General features: G+C 50.9%; 1 protein-coding gene across 4 annotated transcripts in view; it reads left to right on the forward strand.

The window, feature by feature from the left end:
* Positions 1 to 26,450, forward strand: part of CUX1 (cut-like homeobox 1) — a 313,834-nt gene that overhangs the window by 141,041 nt on the left and 146,343 nt on the right. For all 4 annotated transcript variants that reach the window (XM_012729010.1, XM_012729011.1, XM_012729012.1 and 1 more), the window contains exons 3-4: positions 4,704 to 4,751; positions 25,478 to 25,556. In XM_012729010.1, coding sequence (XP_012584464.1) covers positions 4,704 to 4,751; positions 25,478 to 25,556 — 127 coding nt within the window. The remainder of the gene's footprint in view (positions 1 to 4,703; positions 4,752 to 25,477; positions 25,557 to 26,450) is intronic.

Here is a 26,450-nt window from a genome sequence, read left to right on the forward strand (position 1 = left end):
GCCATGTGGTCACCTCCGGGGCAGGCGGGGATCGAACTCATGCGGAAGTGGCTTAAGCTTCTTTGTGCTGTGCGTTAACCCGCTGCGCCACCAGGGAGGGCCCAAGGAGATGATTTTTAAAATGCAGCATGTGGCTAAGACCGGGGACAGTGAGTGGGGACAAGTGCATATGATCGCGTGCCCACTTTGCCGGGGCGCTTGTGCCCTTGTGTCCCCTCCACTTCTCGGGCCCGGCTGCCTGAGGCCAGTCCTCAGCCCGGGGGCAGGGCAAGAGACACTGATGGGCCTTGACTGCACCCAAGCCCCTGTGACTCGCCCCTGCACCCCCTTGTGCACCAGCCCCCCTTTCTCCTGTCTCCCTGTGGTCTCACATCCCGTGGCCCCATCCGTGCCCACGTCCCCTTTGAGTCTGGGTGCGCTATAAACGCATCCACGTGTACCCCCATGCAGGATGCTATCCAGGTGGCCCCCATCTCCGCTCTGTGCCCACACTGGCCAAGGTGATGGATTCCTCTGTAAAATGTCGCTCTAGCCTTGGCCTTGGAGAGAGATCTGGGCTTGCATACTAACCCTTCCAGCTCTGTGACCTAGGACAGATTCCTTCCTTTTCTGAGCCTCAGGTATCTGTCTATAAGTACAGGGTTCGCTGCCTCCCATTGGTACAGGTATTGCGTGAAACAACGGAATCCAGCGTAGCTTAAGGCCCTGCTGGCTGGGAGCCTGTGGCCACCCCGCCTGCCCTCCCTGCTGTGCACGGTGGGGGGCGGGCTGCTGCCGAGTAGGAGTGGCCTCTCTGGGAAGATGTGCTTCAGACCTAGCACGGCGAATGACCGTCTTCCACGGTCCAGCCTTCTGGAGTGTAAAGTCCCCCCCCCACAACCCCCCTAGGCCTCCTCACCAAATTATTGCCCAGGCCGATGCTAGAGATGGGGGGTGACGAAAACCCGCCCCTGCCCTCAGATAGCTCCCGGGCTGGGAGGAAGGGAATCCACTCCCAGCTGCGATCACATCCACCCTGACAGACAGTGCGAGAAGTGATAGGAAGCACAGCCCATGACTTTGGGGCCAGGCTGCTTTTGGTTATGCAAAATCCAGGTCCAGGCATGCAGGAAGCCTTAGCTAGAGCCCAAGGCCCATCAGTGCTAGCAGCTGTCAGCTACGGCAAGGCAGACCTGAGGCCCCCAGCCCCTCCCACACTACCTGAGGGCGGGGTTGGGGCGCAGCCATGGCTCCCTGAGAAGGGAAGGACTGGGCCCCGCAGCCCTGGCCGGAAGCAGCCTCCGCGCCGTGCAGTTGGAAGGCGCCGCCGCACTGAGTTATCGCCCTTGAATGGCTCACATCTTCCTTTTTAAGACTGGCTTAACGCAGGCCGCGGCCTTCTCCAGCTTGAGAGGAGCTGGCGTGCCTGTGCAGGCCAGCCGCATGCCGTGGGTGCCGCGCCCGAGCCCGCGCCACGGCGTTGTCAGCTCCTTCCCCCACGGCGCATACCGGGGACCCGCTCTCGGTGAGGCCACGGGAGGGACAGCCGCGCCGCCGTCGGCGCCGCCTCTGAGAAAGAAACGGCAGCCACTGGCGACTTGGTTCGGGCTGGAAAAGTTGCGCGCCGTCCTCCCGAGAGCCCCACCCAGCGCCGTGGGGCCTTGCCGTGGGCCCCGCCGCGTCCTGCTCCACGAGCAGGGTGGGCCTGACCTGACCCGGCTGGGCTGTCATCGTCCCCTCTGGCTGATGCTCCGCGCCCGTCTTCCCGCGAGGCACACAGGGATGCGTGAGCGATGCCCGCTTGCGGGGCCGTGTGGCAGACTGCCGTGCGCTCGGTGGGGGAGATGAGACCCGCGAGGGCCGAGGTGCCCAGTGCCGCTGTGGTCTGGCAGGGGCCGCGGAGCTGTGCTCGGGTCAGAAGTGCCGCGGGGCCTTGCGTCTCTGTGCCGCTCCGGCGCCGCGGCCTGTTCTGGCTCCCGCCCGGCCCTCTCATCTCCCTCGCCTTCCTGCCTCCTCTCCAGAAGGAGCATCCACCCACCCGGCCCTCCGGTGTGAGGCCCCTCCCTGGAGATTCCCGGCTTCCTTACTGTGTCCCCGACGGTCAGGGGCTCAGAGTCAGGCTTGGGGTGGCCATCTTCCAGAAGCCGTCCGTGTCAGTGTGCCCACCGCGGCCTTCTTCCCTGCAGAAGAGGCTGGTAAAGATTTTGATAGGTTGTTTGTTTGGTGATTTTTTTGGTCATTGAACTTGATGTAAAAAATAGATAGGAAATGATCCAGAAAAGGAACAAAAGTATTGACTTCACCAGGGAACTAGTGGGGATCACTTAAGAACACATCCTGTAGAAAACTATATAATGAAAGGGAAATTACAATACTTCTTCATCAAATAATTTTACAGGGCTGTAATGTAAAGTTATGTGGGTCCGTGATGTGTGGCCAAGAGCATCCGGTGCAGCAGGACTCGCACTCAGTAAAGAATCCTCTGTAGTGGTGGGCATCCTCCATGGCAACACTACCCTGGAGCTGCCAAGGACTTGAAGTTGGTCCCTACAGCCAAGGAACTTGAATGTTTAATTTAATTTGAGTTACACTGAATATAAATTAAGTTACATTTAAATGTAAATTAACAGCTGCTGGCCACTGGTCGTGGGCAGCTCAGGCTCCACCCAGCCAGGGGCCCTAAGCTGGAGAGTGTGGGTGGGGTCTCAGACGGCCCCTAGGAACTAGGTTGCAGCTTTCTCCGTGGAGGAAGCATCAGTAGCTTTCCCCAGATTCTCAGATGGCTTCATGATCCCAAGAGGTGAAGGGCCCTTGGTTCAGGGGAAAACCACAAAGAGCCCTGGGTGGCATAGATAGCTGTAACCCTCTCCCAGCACCCAGGAGTCGGGATTCGGGGTCACCCTACAGGTAAGCGAGGCAGCTGGATTCAGGAGCCTGGGGTGGGGAGGCCCCAGGAACTAAGAACTTGGCCAAAGGAGCACAAACGCTGTGAGTCAGTTACCAAAAAACAGGTGCCAGACATGCCCGTGTTTACAGGCAGTCGACTAGGGTGGCTCCCTCGGGGAGAGCAGACCCAGGGTCCAGCTACTCAGAAACCTCAGAAACCCCAGGGGAGGGTCTCACTTCATCCACTGTCAGCCGATACACCAAAACCCCCAGCTCCGTCTAGGTTAACTTTACATTTGTTAGCAATCTTGTCCTTAAGTGATGAGGATGTTGTCATTCCTAATAAGTGAAAGAGTTGTCAAGATTACTGGACATGTACGTGCCCGGAGCCGTGTGGCCCGTGTTGACGATGGTTTTATCCCTTCAACATAAGTGTGTTCGGGATGGGGGCCCACCCTCCGGAGGTGGGGGGTCCTTACCGTTCGTGAGTGGCTGCTCTGCGGTCTGCTGTCCGCGTGTTGCCCTGAAGCCCTGCGCACAGCCCCGTGCCCTGCGGGCGTTGCAGACCGCCTTTGCCCAGAGTCCGTGCGTCCTTGGGAGCAGCTCTTGTCAGTGTTTGGAGGTGGGGCGAGTGCACAGACACACCGCGAGCTGGCCCCCGTGCCCGATCCTGCTTTTGCCCGTAGAAGTCCCGCCTGTCTGCCGGCTCCCATGTGCCTATTGTGAAACGGCCGTTGAGCTCCATTATCAGAAGTTATCAGAAGTTAGGCTTTCTCTCACGTCCTGTAGCTGCTCTCTTTCTGGAATAACACTTGACTTTCACTCTGTGTTACAGTTTGATGTGTGTCCGCCTTTACCAGTTCTAGTCGATTTCATGTGGCCATGCACATCAACTTTGGAAATTCGAAGAGGGCAGATGCCCTGGCCCAGACTTGTTGCATCTGATCTGGCACATAGAACTTACTCAGTAAATAGCTTATATGTCCCATTTCCCAGTAAAGGGAGAAGTTGCCTCATTCGAATTTTTGAAAGGTATTTGAAGCACTTCCTCCATTACTCCACTTTTCAAAAATTGAAATGTAATTGACATGTAACATCATGTAAGTTAAAAGTATACAACCGTGTTGTATACAACAGTCTGGTTGCTACAGTGGGTTAGCCAAAATCTTTATCAGATCACATAATTATTTCTTTTTGTGTGTGTTGAGAACAGTTAAGATCTAGTCTCTTAGCAACACTGAAGTTTGTAATACAGTATTGCTGAATATAATCACGGTGTTGTGCATTAGTCAATTACTTCCTTTTAAATAAAACATTCTCAAGAAGATCGTACAAACTCACCTCTGGGATACCCCAGTTTTATGAGATGAGGGCTAGTGGCTTGGGGTAAAGTTTCCAGTGATTATCAGACTTGGATTCAAACCAGGTATGTCATCTTAACAGGACTCGGGAGTTAACAGCTAAAATGCAGGACAGTGGGCCCAAATCCATTTCAGACTCAAACAAATCAAACCTACCTTATAATATCCAGTTTCATTCTGAACAAATCCCCTTAGCCTGCTGTCAGCAGAGTCGGACCCCAGCACACGTAAAATGGGGCAGTATCACCAGGACTCCGTAGAAATGAAAGGTAGTGGGAGTCCGTTAACCCAGCGGCGGGCGGGCGCCCGTCAGCGCCGTCTGTGCCCGGGGAGCTGAGGGGAGGGGTGGGAGGGGCCCCCGATGCTGTAGACCGACGAGCGTTACTGCACTCTCAGCTGTTTCCAGGAGGCTTAACCAGTGTTTCTCTTCTCTTTTCCTTCTTGAACGGCTGTCTCCTGACCTGCCCTCTCCTCCAGGATTTGCGCAAGCAGGTAGCGCCGCTGCTGAAGAGCTTCCAGGGGGAGGTGAGCATGTATATTTATTCTTTTATGTCCTGAGCTATCCTCTGTCATTCGCAGGCCCTGCTGTTTACTTTCATAAACCCCCTTGGCCAGAGCCCCCACAGTTGCACTGGTGGACTCAGCGTCCTGCAGCCGACATGCTTCTCAGTGTAAAGCCCTTGCGGGAGGTGAAGCCACGTTCAGAATGGAAACAGGTGCCGTGGTGTCTGGAGAGTGGCTGGTGTGGTTGTGCTTTCACAGTGGACCGAGCTTGTTTAGACCACAGCCTTTAGGGGCCCACAAACCCCCTAAAACTCTGCTTCCCCCCGCTCGCCTCCCTCGAGGCCTCCTTGAGGCTGGGCTATTGCTTGCATACATGGTTGGGGGTTGGGAGGGCGGAGGATGGAGAACTTTGCTCAGGGATGGAAACAAATAGGAGGCAGAAGCCAGGAGGTGGGAGTCTGGCCTTACACGGGAAAAGCTCTGTGATGGGTCCTTCCAGAGGACTGCAGGACAGTCGGCAGGACAGCAGGTGGGCAGCCTGGCTGCCTGGCGAGGGTAATGGTGGTGGTGTCCACAGAGAGCAGGGAGCGGGAAGCGTGTGACACGCAGCTCCTCAGCCCTCTGTCTAGAGACAGGGAAATTAGCTGGAAATGGTGGTGGCGGTGTGAAGTCACTCGCTCAGGGCTCTTAGCGTCTCCGCTTGGGTGACGGAAGTAGTAATGACTCCTGGCTGCAGAGGAGAGCTAGTAAGACTTCAGCATCCTCTATGGAACCTGTATTGAAGGGATCTCAGGAATTTTATTTTCTTGCAGTCTCCAGTACACGGAGAAAATACAGAAAGAGGCAGGATTGGGGAAAGCCAGGCAGCAAGTTCTCAGGCGGTGTGAGCAGGGCTGCCTTCTCAGACACGTGCTGTGGAGGTTGAGCTCCTGGCCGCCCTCCGGGTGAGAGGGCGGGACTCCCTCCGCTCAGCCCCTCGGTGCCAGCGGGCAGCAGGGAGTGAAGCTCAGACTGGACTAGTCAGGAAGACTGCAACAGTGCAGGGTCTCTCAGGGACAATTCGGGGTACAGCGTGGGAAGAGGTGACAGTGGGTGCTGGAGCCCACTGTAGAGAGCAGAACCGTGCAGGCCCCTTCTCTCTGTGGTACCCCGCTTGGGAGCCCCCCAGCGCTTCACTCCATGGACACAGAAGGAGTCACTGTCCCTGTCTCTGGAGGACTCAGGTTGTCTCCCTCGCAGTCAGCCCCACCTGCAAGCCCTCACCTCGTGGGCAAGCCTGTCTGCCCGCACCTGTCCACATGTGATCTTATCTCCTCTTTTACCTGTTCAGCAGCTTCGTGAGGCCACTTGGCTTATTTCTCTAGCTGAAATAGCTCGTGTGCCTTTTTTTTTTTTTTTTTTTTTGCTTTTTTTTTTCGTGTGCTTTTTTAGGTTGTCTACTTATTTTATTTTCCTTTTTGAAAATTTCACATCTATGTAAAAGTAGAAAGGCTTGTGTAATGAACACCTGTACACCCTTTATCCAGACTCACCAAATTGTTTACATTTGTTCTCCCCCCCCCCCCATATTTTTGTTAAACACCTGAATGGAAGGTGCAGGTGGCATGATACTACCTTTAAAAATGTGCACAAGTCTCTTAAAACTAAGGACATTCCCTCAACATTACCGCAGTAACCCACACCTAGGATATGGATTTAGGTGGTCCAAAATTAATAATCCCCCTCAGTATAGTCCTTTATAGCTGCCCTGCCCACAGGTGGGGTCCAGTCAGGTTCATGCATTGCATTTTGGGGGATATGTAGACAGACAGACACACACACACATACACACATATGTGTATAACTAACATAACACAAATTTGTAATAAAAGACATACATGTTCATATAGATTACTCTGTACCCCCCCTTATTGACATTATTTTTATTTTTTAAAAGAATCTAAGCCATGTTTTACAGATTACTCCCTATTCTGGATGGGGTAGTGGGCTTGATTCTGGATAGATTAAATTTGAAGTGCCTAAGAGATACTTTACTCTTTCTATTTGCCAGTTTTTCAAAAGGCTATCTGAGGAGTAAATATTTTATAGCACCATTAATTAATATTTACCAAGCCTCTGCTTATTGCTATATTTATATTAACTAATTTGTGCTTCCTAATAAGCTGATTTTAAGAGAAGAGACTAGCTGCTACTTGCTTCTGAAGCGCGAGCCTTCCTACTGGTAACGACACGAGGGCCAGGGTGGGTTTGCTGATGCTAAGACCAGGGGCCTTGTCCCTTAGGTGGGGCAGTATCTCGCCACGTGATTTTTTAAAAAGCCATCTTCTAATCACGGCTTGTCATGCACCCTTCACGCGTGTCTGCTGACTGTGCTTTTATTCATCACATACATTCTGTGCGCTTGAGCTCCTGTAGAAAAGCCTGTGGTGTTAGCGAGGGCACGCTCTCGCCTCGGAGCATGTGTAGACCACTTCCCTGCTTAAGACCCCCCCGAAAGGAAAATCGAAACTGAAACAGTGAATGTTTTCAGACAGCAAGAAATTCACAGAGGACTTTAGCGTCCCTGCAAAAACGTGTGTTAGCGTTACAATAATGTCGAGGGGCCTGGCCAGGGAAGCGCTACCCCTCCGTGTGTCTTAGGGTTCTTGGTGTAAAGCCCATACACCTTCCTTCGTGTAGGTTGTGAGACCTGCATGCTTTGATAACTGATCCCCTTTCTAGACTCATCTCTCTACTCAGTGCCTGTCTCTGGACACACAGCCACGCTGTATCTCTGCCTGGGTGTCCCTGCCAACTGCCCACAGGTGGGGTCCAGTCCAGGCTTTCTCACTGGCTGACCTGCCTGCTGCCCTCCTTCCACTTCACCTGGCTCACTTTATCTCTAGTCCCCACCGACCCATAAAAAAAACGTGAAGAAACATGTCTGGTCTTGTTGGCCATTGTATCCCCAGCACCTGACACAGCTCCTGGAGCATGAATGTTTGGGTGTTCAAAGATGGTCACTGAATGAACGATTGAACAGTGAGTTTCCTCTGAACCAGGGTAACTTTGCAGTAAAGATTAAACAGATAATGAGGGAATGTTACAATCAAATTTATGCCAATAAGATTTAAAACCTACCAAGATGGATACATTCCTAGAATACTGTAACATACCAATACTGATTAAAGTAGAGGTAGAAAACCTGGATAGTCTTGTAAATATTGCAGAAATATTCTCCCCAGGTCTTGACAGTTTTATGGAAGAGTCTTATCAATCATTCATGAAGTGGATCTTTTGCAAAGTCTCTTAGAAAATAGGAAAAGAGAGAATACTCCCTAACTTACTTTGTAAGGCTAGTTTAACCTTGATGCCCAAGGCTGGCAAGACTAGTCCAAGGAAGGAAAATTAAAAGTTCATTTTATTTATGCATAGGTCTGTAAGAGGTATTAGTAAACTGAATCCATCAAGCTCCAGGTATTCAGTATACTGTTTGGCTTAACATTAGAAACTTTATTAATGCAAATTAGGATCATTAGCACATTACAGAGAGGAAAACTATCTCAATAGTTTTAGGAAATGAAGTTGATAAAATTTTTTATCCTTTCATGATTAAAAACAAAATCCTGCAAAGTAGGAATTGAGCAAACTTCTTTAACCTGGTAAAGGGTATTTATCAAAAATCTACTTTCAGTCATCATACTCAGTGATGTTTTAAAATATTCCCTTAAAGTAAGGCCCAAAAAAGCCTCTGGTTGCTACATTTAACATTATACAGAAGTCTTAGCTAGTACAGAGGACAAAAAAAGAATTAAAGTATAAATATTATAACAGAAGAAGTGAAACTGTCTTTTTCACATACGCCTCAATTATATAAAAATCAGTTACATACCTCAGCAGCAAACTGATAGAGTGCCCCTGGACAGGGCAACCAGATAAAGAAATGATACCTAGAAGTAAATTTAACAATGCACGGAGACTGTGAAGGACACTAACGAAGATTTAAATGGAGAGAGAGAAGTTAACTCGAGGCGGAAATTGCCACTATTGTTAATTGGCCATGGTACCCCCAGCATCTGACACAGCTCCTGGAGTGTAAATGGTCGGGTGCTCAAAGGTGGCTATTGAATGAATGATTGAACAGTGAGGTCCTCTGGAAGTAGTTCCAGTCAATTCCCCGTGATTGATTCTAGAATGAATTGTAGTTGCGATCAAAATTCCAGCAGAATTTTTCATGAAACTTGAAAAGCTAAACGTAAGACTTAGGTGCAAAAGCCACTGGTCAGTGAAGGTGAAGAGAATGTTAAATGCCAGCAAGGTGGTAGGATTTGCCCTACCGGATTATCAAAACTGCAGTAATTGGCACAGGGAAAGATAAGCTTAACAGTGGACACAATGAATCAGGAACTGACCCAATCATATATATAAAAGCCAAATATATTGCAAAGATGGCATCGCAGACCAGTAAGGAAAGGATGGACTTGTCAATAAATGGTCCTCTGAGGATTGGTTCTCCATGGGGCATTTAGATGAAATTGGAGCCTACTGCAGACCAGATGCAAACACAAGATGCAGATAAAGACAAGGCAAACCTTTTAAAAGTAAATATGGCTATGCTGACTTTGGACTGCCAAGAATTTTTTAAATAGGAAGCCATAAAGAAAGAAACTGCTTCACTCAACTACATTAAAATTTTTAAGTAAAAGGCCTTTTGTTGTTATTCATGGAAAGATAGCATAGAAGAGGAAAAATAAGCTAAGGGTACTGTTAGCTCAGCTTTACCTTTGTTCAAACTTTAGAAAGACTCTGTCTTTTTCAAGACATTTTTATATTATCTCCTGGAAACTTATTATAATAAAGATTCAAACTTAAGGGCATCTTTTTCATAAGAAGGATTCAAACGCCCCTGACGTAAATGGTGTGTCCCCCAAGCCTGCAGGGCAGACCATAAACATATCATATCAGGGGTGACCTTAACTACAGGTCACAAACCCAGAGGAGACTCCACGCACATCGTTAGCAAAGGTTTGTATTCCGAAGATTTTTGTTTACTTACTGACAAAGTAAAGACAAAGACAAACCAATAGGAAAATGGGCAAAAATTACAAACAGCATTCTCAGAGGAGATAAGGAAATATATGAAAAGATGTTCAGCCTCATAGTCAGGGAAACACAAATAATCTAGATGCAACCTGCTTGTATTTGCCGGGTTGGCCAAATGGGGAAAGTACAGTTAGGCGTGTCTGCTGCTGTGACCTTTTGGAAAACCAATCTGGCACCAGCTAACGAAACTAGAGCAGCACACCCACCCCACAGCAGCTCTGCTCCCGAGTTTATTCCCTGCAGAGACCTGCGTGTGGACCCCCAGGGAGCAGTGCAGCCATGCTGGAAAATGGTTAAACGAGTAGAAGCGTCCAGTCACTGCCCTTCGGCTGTGGCAGAATAAGTAGGCACAGGATGGGAGAGAACAGAGCAGCAAAATTTGTAAATGTGCAATAAATACTAAGTGAAAGCTGTTTAGGGACGCATGTATAGTAAAACCATGGAGATTAAGCAGGAATTCAGAATAGAGGCTGGTGATCACAGAGGCGCCAAGGAGGCCTCCAGGGTTGTGAGGACGTCTCGCTCACAGAGCTCATTTCATTATTCACACCATGGAGTCCTGTAAGCTCAAGCTCTTCCAAAGGAATAATCACCTGACAGGGCCCTCCTCTGACTCTCACCTCATCTAAAGCCACGCCCTGTGACCCCCAAGGCCGTTCCCGTCACGGCTGACTGGGCTCTATTTCTGCTATCAGCCACCTCACCCTTTTCACCTGGCATCAGCCAGGATCTGGAGTCAGAGTCTCCTCACCACTGTTCAGTGTCTCCCCAGTGCCCTTGAAGTTGGCCCAGAACTCTGACCCAAACCTTAGGGGTTCCCTGGCCTGGCCACCACCTTCCAGCCCTCACCTACTCACCTATAGGCCCCCCTCAAACGTCACGTCCTCAGTGTAAACCAAGTCCCCTTGTCTCAGTCCTGTGTATGCTTTTGTTCCAGAGTATTTGTCAGAGAGTTTGTGAGCTTATTCCACCCCTCACCCCCGATTTTCTGTGTTGATCTCCTCTGTGTACCCACTGCCTGGCCCTAGCTAGCAGTGGGCCCCAGGTGTCCCCTCCGAGGTGGCTGTCCAGCCTGCCATCCTTGGCCTCCTGACCAGCCTCTCCCTGGGGGTGCTGGCATCTATCTGTGCTGTCAGCATCGCCAGCTGCAAGCACACACCTTGCTGTGACTTGATCTCAGCCTCTGAAGGAGGGTGCCCCCATTAACTGTGGCTCACCCCAGTGTCACCTGCCACGTAAGGGGCCAAGGGACCATTTGAACACCCGTTTCCTCAGGATGCAAACACACCCACAGGATCTTCCACTGTGCCTCTGCTGCGGGCCCCTGTAGCCACTCGTTTCTCTACCCAGTGAAACATCTTGGCAAATAGGAGCCAAGGAGAGAGCCAGGCTCTCAGCAAAGCCTCCAGAATCTGAGAAACATAATAAACACAAGGAGTAAGGTCAGACGGTGGCAAGCCTGTGTGGGAAATAAGACGGGAAAGTGAAGCGGCGGGAGAGCAGTCCTGGCGGCCTCTCCCAGAGGTGACATTTGAGGTAAAGGCCGAGGGAGGCAAAGAATCAGCAGAGCGGGGACGGAGGTAAGGAGGGGCTGCGCTCAGGATGACCAGAGCAGGAGTGGGGGCCGGGCGCGTGGGGCCTTCACGGCTCTGGTCCGGGGGAGCAGTCTGAGCACCGTGGAGAGCAAAGGTCCTGTGCAAGCTCCACAGATTTTAATCAAGTAAGATGAAGTAGATGAAGTTGAGTGAGTTCTTTGAATTAGATTAACATGAGCAAGAGTTTCACGGGTGTCCTGTAGCCCCTATCTGTTGTTCTGTGACAGATTTAGGCGTTCAGATCTAAAGGCCACGTGTAAATAAAGCTGGGGTGTCCGCGTGCTTTCTTCCGAAGAACACTTCTAAGGGAGTTAGAGCACCCGGGAGCCAGCCCAGGCACAGCCACTCCCCACCCCCCCTCCTGCGACCCAGGGCCGGGCCCGGGCCTCTTTCTGCCTGAATGCTCATCCGAGTGGGTGGACAAGGGACCCCAAAGCTCAGTGTGACTCAGTGACCAGTGGTTGGGTTGGTGGACATCAGCAGACTAGACGGTCACTTTCTGGCCACTAGGTCTGTTCAGAAATGGAGTGAGCCACCGCTAAGGTGGCACCTGCCCTTGTGGGGAGTGCTCATACCAGGGCAGAGCACCAGTTGCCTGGGAGATGACCAGCACTACACATCCTGCTTCAGGGCCAGGCCCAAAGGTCAGACCCTCCCAGTCACCTCCAAACACCCCAGCCAGAAACAGGCTCTCCTTCGTTCTCTGGTGGGCTTCTTTTGTACCTCTCTTGCCTTGGAGGCTGAGGACATTCTGCATTTATGTTTCAGTCACTCATGAGTTTTGTTTGCCATTTACCAAACCTTATGCTTCTGAGAGCTAAAGAGGAGAACACGCATCCTCGTGTCCTTACACCACCTCACCTGCGCTTAGCGAACACGGCTTCGCCCGCCCGCCCGCCCGGCATGCCTTGAAGGTCGGGCCAGGACAGTGGTTCCTAAAGCCAGTCCTCTGCCACACTGACGAGCTGTGTGAGAATTCCCCCACATGTCCAGCAGGAACCACTCCCCAGGCTCCTCCCCGAGGTTCCCATTCAGCATCTGGAGTGGGGCCCGGCCTTTTACGAAGGCCACATCTGGTTCTCATGCGCGGCGAGCGTGGCGGCGCCTGGCGTAGGCTCCCTCCAGGGCAGTTGCTCTGGTCGTCACGTTTTTTGATTCTTTGCCTGCTCACGCACCTCGGGTCGGTGCGCAAGGACCCGTGATTGAGCGTTAAAATGAATTTCCAGGCTTCTGCTCCAGCCGGACTTGTCTGTTTACTGCCCCCAAGCCCACCTTGCTCTTTCTATCTCTGTGATTATAACCTCTGCTCCTCCTCACCTGTGTCGCCTGAAGTCACCTCCATCTTGAAGACCTAACCGAAAGCTGCCCCCGCGTTCCTCTCCCGATCTCCTTTCCAGCTCTCTCCCTTTGCGGGCCTCGTCCTCTCTCAAGACTCGGCATCACTCTTCGCCCCATCCGGCTGGGATGTTACGGCAGTAGCTGAGTCTCGCTCCCTCTCACGTTCTCCTGTTGATAACACTGAGTTCTGTGCACAAGTCTCTGCTTTTGGTTCTTTGTGACTCACCCCCCCCATCCCCCCAAGAAAAGTAAGACTAGTTCCTTTTGGGGGCATCAGAACCATCTGGAGTCTGGGGTCCAGCATCCTAACGGGCAAGTCCTAAGTGGACAGGACACCATGGGGACACTAGTGAGCTTGTGGGGGGGGGGGTCCGCCCCCCACATAGCCTGCTGTCCTAACCCCTTTCCTGGAGGCCTTCCTCCTTGCTCAACTCACCGCCATCAGAGTTGAGCCTCCCCACCCGCATGGTAGTAGACGTGACAGTGGTGGTGACGGCGGTGACAGTGACCATGTGTTTTAATGGTCTCCCAGTCCACCCAAAGCCTGGTGAGTACAGCATCTTCCTGGAGGTTCGCTCCATGATGGCTCAATTAGGGGAGCAGTAGGACTGTGGTTCAATATTCAGGCCAGCTTCCTAATTGAAAACACATTTTCTCCTGCAAAGCTGCAGCTGGTTTGGTTCTGCTCATGCAGAAAAGGATATAACCTTGCATAACATAGGAAATGAACGGTTGAGAGAGAAGCCAAATTCAATTTCAGTCAGATATGTTGAGGCTAAGCCCATGATCTATGGAAGCAGGAGAGCGGGCCGTGTGCGTGCGGGAAGGGCACACTCGCCAGTCTATTAATCACGGCCGCCCGCCCGGCGCTGCCGCCGCCGCCTGTGCCGCCGCGCCGCGCCCCTCCGCCGGCTGGAGCGCAGCCAAGCACTCCCGAGTTAACCTCTTAAAGACCCGGAGCTGCTTTCTGTTGAATAAATGTAATTTTGTGGTCAGAAATAAATGCTTGTGATGTAGCTGGCGCTTTGAAAACAACAGCGAGCCAAAGCTATTACAAATTGCTCCGTGTTGTGGAAGTCAACAGCATACATCAAAATTCCGAGCGTACGGCAAATTGATCTCGGCCCAGAGCTCTGCAGCTATTCAATAAAAGTCCTATTAAGCCATTGTATGTAATGAACAATCCAGGGCAAATCTAATATTTTCAGTAGATAATTATTTTTAACATCCTCTCTGTAACCGTCAGTGGTGTTTTGGATGTTCACGGCACGTGCCAGTGAGTGGTGGGCCCCCCCCAGGCCTCGTCTCCCTCTCTTCGTGAGGACCGGTGTCAGGCACCCCTGAAGGTGGGGCTCCCAGGGGTTCAGCGGCAACTCTGGATGCCCAGTACCTGGGAAGTGTTGCTTGCATTTAAATGGAGGAAAGGGGGCTCCAGACCCCTAGAACCAGTTAGTAAAGTGATGTGTCGGCAGTGACTCAAGCTGAAGCTGCAGAGACCAGAGGCTCATGGGGAAGGACTTGAGGCTCCCTGTGAAGAATGGACTGGCGCCCTGTCCGGGGAGCCCCAGGCTTCTTCCATTTCACTTCTGCTCCTTGAGAGTTCTGGAAGTAGGTTCCGTGGCCAGGACCCCACGCTGGTGGAGCCGGCCGAGCGGGGTCGTCTCGGCAGGGGCCGCCTCGCCCCCCTCCACCACGCTCTTCGTGGCCAGCTGAGGCCCTGGCCACGCTAAGACCTGTACGTCGTTTACGTGCTTCTCCTCCTCAAGACCATAAGCTCCTTGGAGACAGGACTACTCATTCTGCTCCTAGGAACTATTGACTGAGCATTTACTGTGTGCCAGGCTAGACCTGAAGTAGACCTGGCACGTGGAGCTTAGCAGTTGCGCTGTTACGGTCCGAGATCCACAGCCCCGTGGAGCACCGTAGGTAGGCCTGCAGTGAAGGGGGGGAGGCGGGAGGGAGCACGGGAGAGAGGGGAACTAATACAGAAGTTCCCCTCTGGTACAGAAGTCAGACGTGTTCTCTGTTAGTAAAGAAAAGGCTCTGCTCTGTCCATCCCTGTTCAGGGACTCCTGTGATACCGGGAGGGAATTGTGTATGAAGGTAAGAGCTCCGGACCGCAGGTGAAATTTAAGGCCTACGTTTGTAGCCTCCTTGCCACTGACCTTGACCTTCACCAACTTCCCTGACCTTTCCTAATGTGGCAGATGGGAGGTGGGGGTGGGCGGCGTCTATCTGAGGTTGTAAAGTAGTATTTATAAAAAAAAAAATAAGGCTGGAATTAATGTTCTTTTTCTTGGGCTAAAATGTTCCAACTTGTGATATTCAGTCATACAGTATTTATTTGAATACTATAGAATTTAAATTATTAGGGCATTTTATTTCCTACAGGTCTGTCTTCCCTTGGAAAAACTCTGTCTTGGATGTTAATTAGGTTTTACTAATGTTCCATCAATTTAATGCAGTAATTCCTTAAGTGAAACTGACACCAAGCAGCAGATGGTCAGAGGAGTGCCATGAACGTGCGTGAGGGGCTCTGGGGAGAACGTGGGGCTCCGCCAAGGCGCTGAGAGCCTGTAGAGGTTTGCTGCTTGAATGGAAGGATTTCACGTTCCATCTCTCCCCCATTTCAGGTTGTGCCACTGCGCTCTCGGCTAGTAATTATTTTCCATCGCATTGTAGGCCACCAAATCACCCGCTTGCATGATCTTAGGCAGCCGCACCTGTGCTGCGGACATCAGCACCAACCCACCGGACCAGGTGGGCTGGAGGGCAGAGTGAGTCGTGGAGGTGAGGCTCGGGCCCCCCAGCACCAGGCCCGTGGCCCCCCTCCCGCCTCTCTGTCTCCTTGCCCCATCCTGGGCTCTGTGGCTCCCTTGAGCCCCGTTATACCCAGCTAGACTCCAGTCTGTTTTCACGGCATCCTCACCACCCCCAGCAAGTGTCCCCAGACTTTGAGTCACACGCTTATTACTCACCTGCTTCTGTCCCTGTGGGTTGGACATTCTCAGCATTCTGTGTAAGTGACATCTTACACTGTGTAGTCTTTTCACTTAGCATCGTGTCTTCGAGGTTCATCTGTACTGTAGCACATACAAGTACATCTTTCCTTTTTTACGACAGAGTAAGAATCCATTGTATCAATCTGCCTGTTTTGTTTATCCATTATCAGTTGATGGCTATTTGGGTTTTTCCACTTTGGGGCTCTTATTATTACACACACACACACACACACACACACACACACACACACACATTTGTAAGTCCTTACAAAGACAGAAGCTTTCCGTTTTCTCGGTTCTGTACTTAAGAGTGGGGTGCTGGGTAATACTGTAACTCTGGATTTAACAGGAGCAGCAAACTGCTTTCCATGGTGGCGGCATCAGTGGCTCCAGTTGCGCCAGATCCTCCCCGGCACTCGTCCCGGCCTAAGGTGTGAGGTGCTAGCTCACGGTGGCTTGGTCACTGTTTCCTAGTGGCCAGTGGCTGGTGAGCGTCCTTTCATGTGTTAGTTGGCCGTTTGTCTCTTCTTTGGAGAAATGCTTATTCAGATCCTTTGTCTAGTTTTTCATTTGTTTTTATGCATTCTAGGATTTTTTGATGTTTCTGTCTTTTTTCCTGTTTTGTTTCTTCTGTTTATTTATTTGTGGATACTAATTCCTTGTTAGATATGTGATCTGCACCCGTTTTCTCTCATCCTGTGCTTTGTCTTTTCATTTTGTCAGTAGTGTCCTTTGAAGCACCAACGTTTTAAATTTGATAAAACCAAATTAATCGATTTTTCTTTCATTATGTGCACTTTATCTAAGGTCACAAAAACTCACAAAAGTTCACTATACTTGTGTTTCCTTGTAACAATTTTGTACTTTTGCTTGTACTGCTGGTCTTGCAGTTCGCTTTGGTTGACTTCCACGCGCAGTGAGGTGAGGGTCTGATGTGCTTCTCCTACTTGCACCTAACCCTGCGTGTTCTTTTGCACGTTGTTCCTCGACTGTCCCAGTCAACATTTGAAAGTCTGTGCTTTTCCCTGGGGTTGTCCTTTCACCCTTGTCAAAGGTTAATTCACCAAAATAAGCCAGAAAGGTTTATTTCTAGCCTCTTGCTTCGGTCCCCCCAGGCTACATGTCTGTCTTCATGCCACCGTCGCCATGTAGCTCTGGCTCATGTAGCTTTGCAGTAAGTCTTGAAATCGGCGTGTGTCCCAGCTGCGTTTTTATCTTCAGGACGGTGTTGGCTCTTCTGGCTCTCTTGTATTTCTATACTGATTTTAGAGCCAATTTGTCAATTTCTGCCATGAAGCCAGCAGGGATTTTGATAGGTATTGTATCAGACCTGTAAATTGATTTGGGACTTTTGCCATTTTAATAGTAGTAAGTCTTCCAGCCGTGAGCATTTCTTAATTTCTCTTTCAGCCTTTTTATGGCTCGCATCTAGAAAGACAGCTGATTTTTGTATATTGATCTTACATTGTGCGACCTTATTAAACACTTTTTATACCTTAAGTTTATATACATCCTACCTTAAATTTTTCATCTGTGTTACACCTTCAATTTATATATATGTATAAAAAACACGTATATATCTATGGGATCACAGACACTGTCTTAAAAGTCTCAGCTAGGCCTTCACCTTTAGCCAAGCCTCCCACACACTTGCTGTGATGCACCTGAGGGAGGAGAGGGTATTGCCCCTGAGGAGAAGCTAGGTTGCAAACACAACCTCACACCTTCTTGCGACTCCTTAGACAGTTTTACTGAGGAACGAACAAACTAGGGAAGGAGACAGGCAGTCGGCACCTATCAACTGGAAGCGCTCTGCTCCTTGCAGCTTTCCCTCAGGTATGCTGTCATCTGCCTTCCTGTCTTCTACTTGTTGCTCCTGGTTTTGCACTGAGAAGAGAAGGGAGCTAATCCTTCCCCGCAATAGGCCTTCACACCTCTGTTGACAGCCTGAATGTCAGGTGTATGTGAAAGGGCTCTTGTCGATTGTGAAGGCACAGGGCCAGGCTCGCCGCCACTTCTGTTCTTTCCTGTTACATGCCACAGATCTCCTCTGTGACCGCAGGTGCTCGCTTCCCCCACCTGTCCTAGGTGGCACTGCCTTCTTTCTCCTGGGTTCAGCTGGCGCTCTGCTGCCAAACTTCAGGGGAGGGGAGTTAAGGACACTCAGGTCACTTTGCATAAGAAGCAGCTGTGTGCCCACCCAGGTCTGCAGTGCCCTGTCTCTTTAACTGAAGGTTTCAGATCTGTTCTTCTCATTTCTCTGCCTTGGGAACTATGGTAAACATGATTCTTCTTCCTCAGTGAACTCCATCTGGGTGCCAGGAGTCATGTAAACACATGACCGGGAGTGCCAGAGCCAGTGGTTCCCAATCTCCCTTCTCGCCATGAGATTCCAGAGGTGGCCCGGATGCTGGGAGAGGCACTCGCCGCCGGGTGCGCTCTGGCTGCTGCAGGACTCATGGTAATGGCAGGACTTGTACAGTAGCAGAGGTGTCCAGGCTCTCTGCTACTGTGAGTTACGTGGCTGTGTTTGGTTAAAGCTAGAACTAGAACGCTGTGGCCCGAGTGAATATCCGCCCTGGACGAAGCCTTGGTCATTCTCTCCCGGCTTCCAGTGTTTCTGCCACGTGGCTTCTTCTAGTCTTATTTTGCTCTGGAAAGAATTCTGCAGGCAGACTGAGCAAGAGACAAAACCATTCTCGCTCCTTCCTGAAGCCCGCCTTAGTGGCCTGTCGTCCAGCAGAGCAAACTGTTTTGAACATTCTCTTAATGGTCTATGTTTATTCCTCAATCGTTAGCTTGTAAATTCCCAGGGTAGAGGCGGGTGGATTGTTTCTCAGTGTGCTGTTGCCATGCCACGTTGCAAACGCGTAAATGCCTCTGTCCCCTAGGACTTGAAGCATTTTGACTTTCTGCTTTGTTTGGTCGCTGAAGGTACAGTGGAAAGAGGATGCTGGATTTGGGGTGCCTGGGGAAAGGTCACGTATGTGTGCTCGGTTCCTGTGCACTCCACAGTGTGCCAGATATGTGGCATGGAAGGTTCTCACCATCATTGCCGCAGCTCAGAAAAGGAACTATCTGCTTAACTGGGGAAGAGACCAAGACTGAAACAGCAGAAGTGGCCTGGCTCCGGCTCACCCTGCAGGTTCTCCAGGAGACTGTTCCTTCAGAGCACGCCGTACCAGCTCTGCGCCCAGTGGGTCCCGGGTCCAGCCCCAGGTCCTCTGCCCGGTGTGTCCTTGGAGGTTGCTAGGGGCTGATCTCAGTGACCCGGTCCCTGTGTGCAACTGAGAGGTGACCCTTCCCGTATGGCGTCTCCTTCCCTAGGACTGAGCACTGCTGTGGCTTTGCTCTTCTAGCTTCCGAGATACATTCTCCCCACTTGCAGGCAGAGGAACTAAGGCACGGAGAGCTTAGCTCAGTGCTTCAGGCAGTGTAGCCACGTTTGTGCTGCAGTCTGGGATTCACTTTGCCCTTCCAACACCATGCTGGGCACCACCACCCCTGTGCCTGGCAAGGCCCTGGTGATACCCCGGCAAGATGAGTATTTTCCATTTCACGGTACATAGCTCTGTTGTCTGGGGCTCCTGTGAAGTTGTCCACTCTTGTGTGTCTGTGCCTCACTGTTAGAGGGACAAACCCCCGCGTGGCCCTGGCCCGTGAGCCCCTCGTGCAAATAACAGCATGGGTCTCACCCTTGCTGGATATGCAGAGGTTGTGGCGCTGGCTCTGGTGTCCCTCAGGGGTACTTTGGAGCTACCAGTGAGCAAATGGAACATTGGGGGTCTGTTGGGGGGGATAGCAGCCACAGAGACCTCTGTGCCATCCGCTTCCTTTCCAAGACTTAGACAAAACCCATGAAGAGGACCCTCTTTTTCCACTTTAGGGAGACCATTCCCTGGCTAGTTCATTTCCAATCTTAGCCCCCTCCACCCTTACTGCCACTAAGGGCCGCCTCACCAAATTTCTGTCCCAAAAAGGGTAGTTCACTCTTTCCCAAACCAGAGCGGAGCCTGGCCCTTGCGACTCCTGCTCTGTAACAAGACGAAACTGAGGTGGCCAGTCAAAGTTGTCGTGAAGCTTTTAATTGTCGGAAACCGCCCCATTCTGCCCTGATCTGCCAAAGTGATCAATAGTCGCAGCGGTCGAGAGGAGTTGCAAGGAATCCCTTGACCTACGCAGTCCTCTGCGTGGAATCCTGCCTTCCTCCGGCCAGCACTTCCTGGGCAGCCTCTGCTGTCCGTTAAAACTGGGTGCCGGGGCCTGGCCTTCCACAGACGCAGACAGGGTGGTGGAGAGCAAGCCACGGATGGGACTCACTGTGCTAAGGACTCAGGTGGTACCAGGACCAGTGACAGAGAGCAGTGTCCGGGGCACAGTGTCAGGAGGACAACCGAGGGGACACCAGGGTGGACTTGTGAAGGGAGAACTGGGCTTCCCCATGCTCAGGTGTGAGCATTTTCCTGGCCAAGAACCTAGTTTCCTCCTTTAAAGAATCGGGCAGGCAGGCAGGGGGGAAGTGTCCAGTTGAAATCGCCAAGGCGAGACGTGGGCAGCAGTGGGATCTGGTGGAGGCGACGTGGGGGGCGGAGCGGGGGGTGAGCAAAGCTGCACTGGAACTGCAGCCTGAGAAGCGGGTGGTAAAGTGGGGGTGGGAGAAGCGCAGCAGGAGGCCGCCGAGTTCTTCCTGGGCTTGGGGGTGCTGGCCCAGCCTCGCTGTGGAGGACAGATCACATTCCTTGGCGAGGAGACAGTTGGGGCCTGCTGGCCTGCAGAGTCCAAATAAACGTTGGGGAGAAGGGGGTGGCTGCAGTGAAGGCCGAGCCTCAAAGGTGGGGAGAGTTTATAATTCTCAACTCAAGTTCGAGTCCTAACAGGCAGGTCCTCTTGACTCATTGGCTGTCAAGGCAGGAGGAGGATTTACACGTCTGCATGTAATACATTGCTCTGTCCTTTCTTAAGCACAGTGTCTTCTAGTCAGAATTTCTGTGTTTCTCCCCATTTCCTTCCTTTGCAGAAATTGTGGAACCCCATTGAAAATTTAGTAACAGACCCCCAAGCCTCAAACCCACTAATGTCCTAAATCAGCAGTAGGTGAAGGATTTTCTGCAGCGAGTATCGTTTAAGATAGAAACAGATCCTTCAAAAGTTGTGGCAACCTACTAGTGGTAATGTTGCTGACACAGCGGCCTTACCAGGTTAATGCTTTCACAGGTGGCACTTCTCTCTGGGCAGTAACCGAGGCTTTGAACATGTGAATTCTCTGACTCTGAGATCTTGAGGCTCTGTTCCAATGGTACTTACATGTTTCTCCCTTTAGCTATGTCCAAGGTCAGTCACTACCACCAGCACTAGAACTAGCTTGTGAATGGCTCTGTGCTGCTTCACACCTTCGGTCTCATTCCGTCCCCCCAGGGCCCCCACAGGGCAGGCTTGCTCATCATTCCTTTTTGGAGACCTAGAACATAAAATTCTAAGGGGTGAAAGGTATGTGACCGTCTCAGCATTCCCAAATGCATCATGGATCCAGATCTTAATGCAGTCTTCCAGTTTCAGATCCAGTGTTCTTCCATTATCAATCATGACCCCACCCCCAGATTTAAGCAGTCAGCCTCCAAAATAAATGAACAAAATTCCTTTGGCTCTGAAGATAATGGCTTTCCCTATTTTTATGTTGTGTTGCCTTCTTAGAGATGTGACTACTTCTTAGGACATGCAGTCGACAGGTTTATTACTAAATCTAAATCATGCTGCAGCAACAAGCAAGCCCAAATCTCAGAAGCCTATGGCAACGGCACATGGTTTCGTTAGCTGTTTCCTGTGGTGTTACCCACCCACATTACCTGTTGACTGTGCTGGCTGTGGCCTGGTGCTGTTACAGCACAGGCCTCATGGCTGTGGGCAGTGGGGCGCAATGCCTGTGCCACCTGGCACCCAAAACTCAGACATGCACCCAGCTACACCCAAGTGGTTGGGCATTTTCTCACTCCCTAAGTCTCAGCCCGCATTTGATTCCATGAACTTGGTCTCCAAACCTGGTCTCTGAACATCTTATAAGACTGCAAGCAAATAGTGATTGCCTGAAGTTTAGAATCAAGTCCCTTTATATAGACCTGTATCTTGAAAATTCATAATACAGAAAACCAAACTCAGCATTGTAAAAGTCGTAAAGTTGCTGAAAGGATAAAAAATGTTGAACCCAGGAGACTTGCTGGGGAAGTCACAGGGCACCTAGCCGAGCCGGCGCTGGGCTCCGGCGGCCGAGGGTGCTCTGGGCATGCGCGGCGGAAGGAACCGCGCCGGCCGCAGCCAAGTGTCATCGGATCACGGCACATAAGGCCAGTGTCTACCGGGCTCCTTGGAGAGTAAGCATCTCTACAAAGATGCAAATTGAGCGCCACTTCTGTGAATAAAACAGCTGACCACCTTAGGTAAATGTTCCTTCACAATAAAAATGCATTCCAACGCCAGTGTGTGCTAGTTGTTGGGAGAAAAGGCGGTGGAGAAGGCAGTGTGGGCTTTCAAGGAATTCAGGATCCTCCTGAGGGAACCTGATCTGCTGTCCTGGAAACTTGGGGACAATCCCAGAGGGTGAGGGCAGTGGCCCAAAGCAGAGAGAGAGGATCAGCGGAACATTCCAAAGAGGCGCCTTCCAGGCTGCTGGGAAATTGCTCCTGTGTTCAGGAACTGGGAGTGACCTGACCGGGTGTGGCTGGAGTGCGAGGCAGGGCAGGAGGCGAGGCGGGTCCCTGGAACAGAACAGGTTCCACCCCAGGCCAGGGCTGAGCACGCCACGCAGCGCTTCTCTGTCTGCCATTAGCGCCACCTCTGACCTTGCCATCCCCGAAGGTTTTAAGCTTTGGGGCTGTTGGACAGAATCTGTGCCGCCGGCTGTCCTTGCACATTAGCGGGCCAGTGTCTCGCCTTCCTGACTCGACCATCTGCGTCTTCAGACCTTACCCCAAACCTCCTGTCTTTCACACAACTCTTGGGGGGGTGCCATGTGGAGTCTGGACTCACCGACTCAAGGGCACACAGCAGACAGGCTGAACCCCTACGTAGGGAGGCAGGGGTGGGGGCAGCCGGAAGGTGAGCGGAGAGTGAGGGAAGCTTTTCCTCTCACAAAATGGCGAGTCCCGGGTACCCAAGACCATATCTCACTGCCCTCAGATTGGCTTGTGTTCACTCCAGTCAACTTAGTAAGACTACTGAGCATCTACTCAGTATAGCAGGTCATTTAAACGGAAAAATATAGAAGTTGTCTCCCTCTAGATGTTCATTCAAATGCAGGACCATGCACTGAGCCCTTTGCCCACGTTAGCTCATCCGCCACCTGCCCAACCCTGGGAGGTGGACACCCCATTGTACAGATAAGGGATCCACATTCTGACCCGAAACTCAGAACCCGGCCAGTGGAGGGATCCCAGCACGCATCCTGGGAGGTGAGGCTGCCCTGGCACCTAACTGGACAGGTCTGGGGGACAGAGATCCCAGCAAAAGGTGCTCAGTGAGTGAAAGCTGGGACGGGGAGTCAAGGCCTTGGGGCAGGAGACCCCATCTTGGACAAGGGCAGAGCCATAGGGTGCATAGACATTATCGGAATTCCCAGAATCAACAAATTCTTCCAGGTTTGAAAAGACTTACAGAGGGCTCTGGGCACCTCAGCGGGCAGAGATGGCCACTCTGGAGGACGCCCTGCTTCTCTTAAGAAGCACTGTGGTCCAGTGACTTAATGAATTAACTAGACGCAATGGCCTGGCCTTGCTCTCCACAGGACGGGTCTGAAGTTCATTGACTCAGTATATGCCAAGTTGTGTGGCCATCTCATCACTGATCGTACGCCCCTTTAGCCCTGGCGGTCTCCTTGTCCGCAGCCCTAGACAACCAGGAATCTACTTTCTGCCACTATGGTTTGCCTGCCGTACATTCAAAGGACCTGCAGATCAGGGAGTGGGTGGCACCCAACTGCTGAGAGGCAGAATTACGACTTCTGTTTCCTGTTCTTCACTGTGCGTGACTCGGGAGTAGCTTCCACCTCCTCAGACGTTGTGCCCGGCCGCCCACCCCAGACCACCCCATCCCCTCCCCATGACGTCCCTGCCTCCATCCTCATTGAGGAGGTGGGAATAGAAATAGTTCCGAGTTCCAGTCAGCACACTGATAGGAATCGCAGAGAACTGCTTGCTAGAAGTCGCAGATGCTTTGCTCCACGTTGGCTTCCAGAGGCCCCTTTGTCCCCCTTCTCGGCATCTTCCCCTCCTTAATCTGCCGACCTTGCTCGGCCTTTAACAAATTGTTGGTTGACTCAGGTGAGAGGCCCTGTAATTAAGCCATATCCTCTTGCCTCTTTAATAACATTAGAGACAGAGAGTATAATTCTGAGAGGGGACAGAAGAAATCTGTAATTTAGTGTCCTTTTCCTGCGCCAGTGTGAACTTAGTGCATGTAGCATCTTGCATGTTTCAGGTGTAAAAAGTGATCCGTTGTCTCAGCAAGTGTGGTTTGTGAGCAGAATACACAGGGAGTTGATCCAACAATTGGAGACTCTCTGGATGTATGTCTGGCTTACTTGGGAGTTGCACACGTCACTGACCTTTGAGGGATGGACTTAATGTGGGAGGGAAACTAGCTCAGCTGGGTTATAACCAGACAACCCGATCCTCGCCACCTTCACAGGAACTTGCCAGTTGCCTGAGCTGGAAATATGGGAATGGGAACCCCTTGCTTGACTAGGCCTGTTCCTCTGTGCCTCACGTCAGCTTAGTTTGCAGTCTCTCCACTTGCCTCCTGTCCTCAGTCTCCCCTGCTCCCTCCCTGCATATTTCTGGCCTCAGGGAGGACAGTAGCCTCTGCACTTACCCACTCTCTGACCCCTCCTGCCCTCCTCCCACTCTGACTTCTGCCAGAGATGAAGGTCATCCTCCTCATGTGCACTGATGGCCTTTCATAATCTGACCCCTCAGCTGTCCAGTCTTTCACTCACAGCTCCTCCCCAAGGACCGTATTCCCAGCCCACCAGGCCTCAGACTCTTTGGTGTGTTACAGCTCTATCCATGGGCTCATAATCTGGAAACCATGGATGCAACACAAGTTGACAGTGTGAGTGTTCTCATACCGAGTGCACAATTCTGTGTATCAAAAAGGAAGGTTCTTGACTCGTAAAATTCTTAAAGAGGATCTTTGAACACTTGGAGTTAAGCTTTGCTTTCTCTTTCCTGCAGTGCCTTAATGTGCCTAATGAACTGTTCGTGAAGACTCTGCTCACCTCCTTTATACTTGATGTCCCTTTCTTTGGGTCCCCTGGCTTCCCAGCTGGGACTTAATTGCTCATTTACGTGCCTGTTTCCCCTACTGGACCGCAAGCTCCTGGAGCCAGGAACTGTCTCTTTTCTGTTGCCACCTTCACCTTCAGCACCGTGTCTTGGCATATTTCTCCCTGGAAAGCCCATACTCAGTTGGGTGATGGGGCTGAGTGTTGGGAATGGCGTCATCATCTCAGAGCCTTGTTTACCCTCGTTCAACCAGATTAGGAACTGAGTCCATGGGGTGGCTGCTCAGGTTTGTAGGCGTTTGCTCTGACAGGCTCAAGGCCAGTTAGTTGTCTGGCATCTACGTGGAAAAATCAGACTTCACTTGCTGTGGGGACTTACTAGACATGTAATGATTTTTTAATTACCTCTTGGCAAATCTTGATCTCTTGGTTTCCCTTCTTTCTTTCATTCTCTTTCAGATTGATGCACTGAGTAAAAGAAGCAAAGAAGCTGAGGCAGCCTTCTTGAATGTCTACAAAAGATTGATTGATGTTCCAGGTAAGCCCATGCACTTAGAACCCACCAGTGGGCCTTGTGTCTGGTGGATTTCCAGGTTATTCTGGTCAGCTTTCCTAAGAGAACTATACTATTAGTGACAACTTGCCCCAGAACCGGAGTGTTCTGGGGACATGAATTCTCCAAACCCAGACTTTGGATGGAAATTAGCTGCACAGTGGTTAATCTCATAATCTCTAGCTGATGCAAATCTTTGGAGCTACTTTCGGTTTGGTATAAAATGCTACACTTACTTTTCACAGAAAAGAAATGGAATTTGTGTATGAGCTATGCAGGCATTGTGCATGTTTATGGTCTTAGGCTGGACATTCCATATTCAGGAATTCCTCCCCTTCCAGTGAGTGACCTCTGGCCAAATCTTTCACTTAATATTAAAGACAAAGGACGATTACCTATTAGCGATAACCAAAGATATGGTTGTTTCTTATGTTAAAGGAACTGAAGAATTAAAATTAATAATGTTTTCTGAGCATTTGGAGAGATAAGATGATGGTTTTCATTCCTTATTTTAGAAAGCAGGGCGGAATATAGAGCACCTTAAGCCCCTGATCTCTTTGGTTCTATGTTCCTAGGTGTTCTACTTAACCTTGAATCTGTGAGGGACATAATCTCTAGGTCCTAGATCAAGTCTGAAAGGCCTCAAATCAAAAAATTTGAAAGGCACTTGAATGTGCTCCTCTGCTGACCAAGGAAACCAAATTACCACACCCATCACCTCTCCACCCATTGGAGTTGCACATTTGCCCTTATTAGTAATCCTGCAAACATCCTGACATTACTAACTTTAAAAGTAAAGTAGAAACAGGTCTTCTTTGTGTCTGAGTTTGTGTTCTAATTCATGTGCACTGTGCACTTGGACAGCAAAGAGAGGGGGGG

The sequence above is a fragment of the Condylura cristata genome, unplaced genomic scaffold (assembly GCF_000260355.1).
Source record: "Condylura cristata isolate star-nosed mole 26May11 unplaced genomic scaffold, ConCri1.0 scaffold00024, whole genome shotgun sequence".
NCBI classification, from domain to species: domain Eukaryota; kingdom Metazoa; phylum Chordata; class Mammalia; order Eulipotyphla; family Talpidae; genus Condylura; species Condylura cristata.